This window comes from Carya illinoinensis, chromosome 11, assembly GCF_018687715.1.
Source record: "Carya illinoinensis cultivar Pawnee chromosome 11, C.illinoinensisPawnee_v1, whole genome shotgun sequence".
NCBI lineage: Eukaryota > Viridiplantae > Streptophyta > Magnoliopsida > Fagales > Juglandaceae > Carya > Carya illinoinensis.
In genome coordinates, this window is record NC_056762.1 from 40185608 (window position 1) to 40193378 (window position 7771).

General features: G+C 36.5%; 1 protein-coding gene across 1 annotated transcript; it reads left to right on the forward strand.

Annotated features, from left to right (window-relative positions):
• The first annotated feature begins 2472 nt into the window (after positions 1–2472).
• Positions 2473–7355, forward strand: LOC122281999 (protein DJ-1 homolog B). The gene is made up of 8 exons (XM_043093906.1): positions 2473–2652; positions 2732–2932; positions 4066–4215; positions 4340–4522; positions 5145–5225; positions 6214–6414; positions 6488–6628; positions 6943–7355. The coding sequence occupies exons 1-8, from the start codon at positions 2530–2532 to the stop codon at positions 7147–7149; spliced, it is 1287 nt and encodes a 428-aa protein (XP_042949840.1). The 5' UTR covers positions 2473–2529; the 3' UTR covers positions 7150–7355.
• Positions 7356–7771: the final 416 nt, after the last annotated feature.

The following is a 7771-nucleotide window of genomic DNA, read 5'->3' on the forward strand; positions in this document are numbered from 1 at the left end:
CCCTCTTCCCCCTGCTGCTCTCCCTTCCCATCTCCCTCCTCCCTTTCTCTTCCAGCCTGCAACCACAACCCGTTGCCGTTGCCCACAACCCGTTGCCAACAAACAGCCGTCCATCCCTCGGTCTCTCTCTCCTCCCTTTCTCTTCCAGCTGACAAGCTGTGCAGGTCTCGGGTCGGTTGCTATTACCCATCTCTCCCCTCACCATCGCCACAGCTCATCAACGGCCACCATGCCGGTCGTGCCCCAGCGTCTTTCGCCGACCATTCCGACCACCATAGTCGGGTGCGGGGAGGGTGCACAGGGAGAGGGCAAGGGTGGGGACAGGGAAAAATAATAATAATAATATGGGGCACATGGGATATTAGTAGTATACTACATCAATGTGTGAGATTCTTTGCGTAGAATCATTTTGTATCTACAGTGTCTTCCTTAAAAAATAAATGCATATATAGAAAGGAAGAGGGAAAGTGTGAGAAGCAAACGTGAATTGCCTTACGAAGCACTAGCAGAAACAACCCATGCATTAAATCAAGTGAGCATTAAATCACGAAAACACCAAACAGAACCAAAATTCCATGAACATTTTCGCCACAATTCTTTAAACCCATTTCCAGGAACGAATAATTGATCAACAATCAAAACCACAACAGACCAAAGCCCCCCCACCCCACCCCAAAAAAGAAAAAAAAAATTGTATATCACATTTCACCTCTTCTTTTTTTTTTTTTATAGGTCACATTTCACCTCTCCATAACCACATCCAATGATCCTTCACGCAAAAGAAGTAAACTAAAAAATACCTAAAAAATGAAGCTCACCTTTGCAATGCATTTTCCCGAGAAGGAAAAAAAGGTTATTTAGTTTTAAATTTGAGGGAGCCTAATGAGTTTTGCTGACAGCAAAGTTAGAATCTCGCGGGAGAGCAGATAAGGACGTTTCCTTTGGCCTCGTCACCTGCGAATTGACCAGACCCAAACAGTAAAGAGAGCTTTGGGAAACACGAGCAGTACAACAGATGACACGTACCCCCCCCCCCCCCTCTCTCAAACCTCGCCATTCTCTTTCCAAGTCTCTGACTCTCTCTCCCATGTGAGTTATATTGCATCTTCTTACCTGCACCGAGTCTACTGACTACTGAGATCTGAACCGCTCTTTTTTCTCCATTTGTACGGAGGCTTAGGTAGTGTTTAGTCATATAAATTTTTTATCTTATTATTATAATTTTTTTAAATTTTTATATAAAATATAATAAATAATTTAATTTTTATTTTTTTTTTAAATTTTAAAATAATAATAATATTAAAATATAATATTTTAATATTTAATTTTAAAACTCAAAATTTTCATACGAGATCTCTGAACCGCTCTTCTTTCTCTATTTGTGTGGGAGGCTTAAAAAAATGTCTCATTTACTGCGCAACCGCTAAAATGGAGTATATCATCTTGCTGCTTTTAAGGTACTGGAATTATTTTTGCCACTTTGGCTAGTATACGGTAAAGAAAGATGCCTACTTTGGTTATCGCTTTAAATAAGATGGATGAATTAAGATATTTTTATTTATGAATAAAATATTATTATAATATTATTTTTAAAATATTATATTTTAGTATTATTTTTATTTTAATATTTAAAAAATTAAAATATTTATTATATTTTATATAAAAATTAATAAAAAATATAATAATTATATAAAATAAAATGAGATAAAATAATTTAATAGAGATATTAAAAAAGTTATATTATATATAATTATTTTTATATATTATTTATATATTTTATTAATATAATTAATTAAAATAATTATTTAATATTAAAAAAAATATAATTAATTATATTAATAAAATATATATAAATAACTGCATATAAAATTTTTAATATAGAACTGGGAAAGAGAGTTGGAATCGACTCTTACATATATTGGGTTTTGATTTTCGGACGATGTTAGGTAGGCAAGAACAGGACAAATGGAAGGCGTTTTTAAGAAAACAATGACCGACTGATAGGCTGATAGCATAATAAAAACTTTATCGCCTTAGCTTTACATTTTAATCATTGTGTCCCCAAATATGAAAGGTGTCAATGTGTTTCGGGTTAAATATGGAATAATTTAATATTGGACATGTGGCGCAATCTAATTTAAGGAGTATTGAAGTAATTTTAGATATTTTGTTAATAATAATAAAAATATATATTAAATAATAATAATAAATAATATATATATATATATAGATAATATTAAAATAATAAATAATAGTGAACATTGTCATAATACTTTATTACCGGAGTTGGGTTAGAGAATAAAGTCCAGAGCAAAGTTCATTTACAAGGGCCCACGCCCATCAGCAATGGGGTCGACCCTGAAATCAGACCCGAATGCTTTATCTACTGCCGATAGACGACGTGGCAAAATCACAACGCGAAACGATCCTGAAGCGGACAAACATCCACCGTAGAAAATAACTCGAGACCCACTTCCGCCATATCCGCACAGTACACTAGCTCTCCCGACCTTCTCGAACTTTAAAGAAATGGCGTTGCGTCATTTGGCCCCACACTCCTCTCTCTTGCGCATTTCTCACTTGAACGCTATCTTTTCTCCCAAGAAGCGCTTCTTGTCCGTCTCGTCATCAATGGCTTCTCCTGCTCGGAAGGTTAGCCTAAAAGATGATCTAGTGAAGAAAGCTCTGGGATTATTTGGTTTCGCTCAAGGCTGATTTTGATTCTTTTCAGGTTTTGGTTCCGATTGCCAACGGCACTGAGCCAATGGAGGCGGTGATTACGATCGACGTTCTGCGAAGATCCGGAGCTGACGTTACGGTGGCTTCAGTAGAAAAGCAGCTTCCGGTCGATGCTGGCCATGGCGTGAAGATTGTTGCCGATGCTTTGATTTCTGATTGCGGCGATGGTGGCTTCGATCTCATCGCTCTACCTGTAAACCTCTCTCTCTCTCTCTCTCTCTGTGCGCGTGTTTATGGTGCTTCTTGCTTCCATAGTGGGGGCGAAATCTAGCTTTGCTGAGTGCTTAAGTTCCTTAACCTTTAAATATTTATCTTGTGTGTACTTATCAAAAAAATATTTATTTTGTGTCAGTTTGCCACAGTTAAATTGAGTGAATGCTGCACCTCGTTGCATGTGAAGCTCTAAAATTGAAGTTTTTGAGCATGATGAAGTACTTTCTGGTTATGATAGGAGAAATCAAAGTAATGAAATTTGGTTAATGGTGTGGTTTATAGACTACTCGTGCTAATATAGCAAATGAATATGAGCGGGTTAGGCCATTCACCTCCTTTAGCCCCCACCAATCTATAAAATCCAGTTTTATTTCTCAGAATTCTTAAAAATACATATATGTAGGATTTTTCTAGGGCTCAAAATTTGAACCAAAGTCTTATGATTTTTTTGCCGTTTTCCTAAAATTTCAAATGCTTGGACCTAATTTTTTTTTAAATGCCAAAAGATAATTTCTTTTTATAAGACTCATCACTCCTGACTTTTCTTTATCCAGTTATCTTCTAACAAGCCCCCTTCAACCAATTCCTTTCTCATTTAGGAAACCATTGAATATAAGATGTATTAGTTTGAAGAGGGAAACTGTTATCTAAAATTCATATATGTTTTTTTATTACCACAAGCATGCACTATATATCGATAGGTCGATGAACATGTTAATAATAGCCTTTTTTTCTCAATTATAATCAATATAGAAAACTAAACATTAGGTGTGTGTGTGAGAGAGAGAGAGAGAGAGAGAGAGAGAGATTAATAATTGTAAAGCAGTTCGGCCCCCTAAATATAAATTTCTGGTTCCATCATTAGGCATTCCACTGAAATAATTTATGTATTTTTACTGCAACTTCGGTTTGGAGCTACTAACCAATAAGTATTTTTTGTCCTTTTTGGCTACCGTAAGCCTTTATATTGACAAGTGGAAGTGTTTTCATGTCTCTCTGTCTCGTTCTGTATTCTTCATATACTCTCTACAAGGTTCTACAATTACTGTTAATTCATCTGAGTTCTATTAGAGCTTACTATTATTTTTAAGTATTTACTTTATTGTACTATAGGGAGGCATGCCGGGGGCTACCAACCTTAGAGATTGTGCCATTCTGGAGAGCTTGGTGAAGAAGCAGGCAGCTGATGGGCGGCTTTACGCTGCGGTATGTGCTTCACCTGCTGTGGCGCTTGGGCCATGGGGTGTGTTGAAGGGCTTGAAAGTAAGTTAGCTATTTGTTTGTTTTTAAGCAGTCATCTTGTGTATTTTAACTCTTATCAGTGTTGCTAGATGTTCTTGATTATAGACGCTTAAGTCCAAAGGTTTTGGTATATTGGTTTTGATAGGCAACCTGTTATCCATCGTTTATGGAACAATTAGCCCCCTGTGCAACTGCTGTTGAATCAAGAGTGCAACTGGATGGCATAGTTGTGACAAGTCGTGGACCTGGAACCACTATGGAATTTGCTGTTGCACTGATAGAGCAATTGTATGGGAAAGAGAAAGCGAATGAGGTTTCCGGGCCACTGGTATCTACATTCTCCAGCACATGTTTTTTTCTTCATAATATTGTCTGTAACACCACAACTTTGTTATGGGAGGATGGTGAATGGATCCCATGTTGCCTAAGAATGGGAAGTTCTTGCAATTTATGATAATTTCAAAGAACTTCAATTGTAGCATTCGCTATTCCTCTTGAATATGTCCAAATATGACTTGGACTTTCCTTGAGTCATTATAAATTATGTGAGTGGCTACAAATGCTATCAAAGTTAATCCCTAGTCAGACTTGCGAGTCCTGAGTTTGCCAACTTTTGTGCCACAATCCTAATCTGTTACTTATTGTCTGGATTACCCTATCAAAAAGACTTATTGACTGGATTATAATGTTACCTGCACTCTGTTCTCATAAAAACAATAAAGAGTCTCCTGCACTCTATAGCTCAAGAACCAACCCAAAATACTGCCCCTTTGGGATGGAAATGCTTAGTTTGTAAAGCTTAGCTGCCTCTTTAGCAGGTTTAAATGCTCTTGTATTTGTTTCTCTTTTTAGACTAGGATTTCCTCCTCTCCCCCTCACCCCCACCCAAAAAAAAAAAAAAAACCTCTCTTTTTCTCTGAGCTTGTGCTTCACTGTTGTCTTGTATTCAGGTTATGCGTTCAAACCATGGGGATGAATATACTGTAAGGGAGCTAAATCCGGTGGAGTGGAAATTTGATGATTGCCCCAAGGCAAGGCTTTGGTTGTTATTTATATTTCTTGCTGTCTGCATAGTTCAGGCCATGTTAATTTTTATACAACCATTCAATGAATTGCACTGTATGAATCGCTTGGTTCCAGTAATGCGTTAGACAATTTTTATAGGGTCCTATGGGCTAAGAAGTTTATTTCTTGATAATTGTAGCCTTCAATAACCTACCAAAAAAAAAAAAAAAAATGGTTGCATTCAATAGACATTTATATTGATTTACATTCACCCAGTTGTGTCTAATAAAATTTTAGGTGTCGCAGTCTTTGCCTTGGTACAAAACTACAAATTACACATGTATTGCTATTTTGAGGAAGAAAGTAAATAGGGTGTTGGAGCATGTGCAAATATGTCTGGAATTGTGTTTAATTCCATAAAAACTACTTAGCTGCTTAATTTAGCCTTAACACTTTGCCTCGCAATGTAAGTTGTGTTATATTCCAAGTGATTTTTTTAAATTAATTTTAAGTATCCTTTGGAATTATAGTGTCATTCAAATATAAATTTTATCAGACCAACAATTTATAAAAATAAAAGAACACATTCAATATTTTGATACAACACTCAGTATCCTCGTCCTCCCATTTATAATCCACCTAGAATGCAATCAGCTATCATGGATATGCTCCCTTGTTTGATTGTTTGATGTTTTTCTGTTGTCAAAAACAAACTTGTAAAAGTATTTCTGTGGCTAGCCGTTTAATATATATTTTAGGGATGTTCACTTATAAATATATATATATATTAGGGATGTTCCTGTCCTTGTTCAATTGCCTGGACATGTATGTCTCTTGCCATTATAAAGAGAATTTAGTTGGGATATTTTGTTATAAGGTTCACTGCACTGACATCTAGTCTCCTGAATCCCCACTTTATGAAAAATTATGATGTGGCTTATTACTTGCACTTACACACATACACATGTTACTAAATCACGGAATCATGAATATCTGCATTTGCTTTCCTTTCAGATTCTTGTACCTATTGCTAATGGCACTGAGGAAATGGAAGCTGTTGTGATCATTGATATTCTACGACGAGCAAAGGCAAATGTTGTGGTGGCCTCTGTTGAGGATAAACTAGAAATTTTGGCTTCTCGTAAAGTTAAACTCGTGGCAGATGTGCTCCTTGATGATGCTGCTAATCATTTGTTTGACCTAATAGTATTGCCGGTAAGTTGGGGATCTGGCTTGATATTTATCCATAAAACATTTTCCAGCATAACCACATTCTGGAAATTTTCAGGGTGGACTTGGTGGTGCCCAAGCATTCGCAAACTCTGAAAAACTTGTGAACCTGCTAAAGAAGCAGAGGGAAATAAATAGACCTTATGGAGCAATATGTGCATCCCCAGCTTTAGTCTTGGAGCCCCATGGCTTACTCAAGGTATTGCCTTTTACAACCTGATATTATCTCATGGAATTCTATTGGGAGTAACACACGTTTTAATTGCAATATTTGGAAGCATATCACTTGAATCAGTGCTGCCTTGTAGACTGGAAAGCCCAAATTCATGAGACTTCACTCCCCATACAATTATTGAATTTCTTCTGATCTATGTCCAATGCTTTGTAATATTATTACCAAAATCTTTACTCCCGTTGCATCAATAGTTTCTTGAAATCTATAACATAAGCGTTTTGACCATTTATATTATTTGCATTGTTGTGGCTTCGGTTGACATGTATTCTCTGATCCAGGGTAAAAAGGCTACAGCTTTTCCTGCCCTTTGCAACAAGCTGTCGGATCAGAGTGAAGTTGAAAACAGGGTTGTGGTCGATGGCACACTCATCACCAGCAGAGGGCCGGGAACTTCGATGGAGTTTGCACTTGCAATTGTGGAGAAGCTGTTTGGGCGCCAGAAAGCACTAGAGCTCGCCAAGATGATGCTTGTCGTACACCCATAGACCTTTTAAGTTGTATATTGAGCGTTATAGAGCTTATAAATAGAAGTTGTGTAGGACTCTCTACCGAGATGAACATGGTGATTTGAGTTCACGTTTGAGTATGAATCCACTTTGCAGTTATGTTCAACGATTTTGTGTATAAATAAATGAGTTTGGAAAGAACTAGCAGTTTCAGCAGTAGATATGGATATTCTCTTATGGGTAAATGTTGACCATTCTCAATTTTTTAATACACCGATTGAACGAACAAGTTGATATTTTTTGAGTCAAGGACTTGTCAAGTCGGTATGTAACCTCTATTTTATAGAGGAATTTGTTGTGAAAAACAATAACAATAAATTGAAAAAAGAATATGGAACGAGAAAAATAATCACACACGATATAAGATTTATGTGGTTTGGTAAATTGTCTACGTCTACGAGAGCTGTAGAGGATTTTATTATTGAAGAATATCACGGTATAATGATGGATCAATCACTGTACGTTTACAGTATTTCTACAGTACGGCTATATGATATAATAATCATATATATAATCAAATGGCGGAAAAAATTTTAGAGATGTGTAAAATGCATGTTCACTCGAGCGGCGTGTCGAGCGAACTTCCTTCTCGCATCCGCTC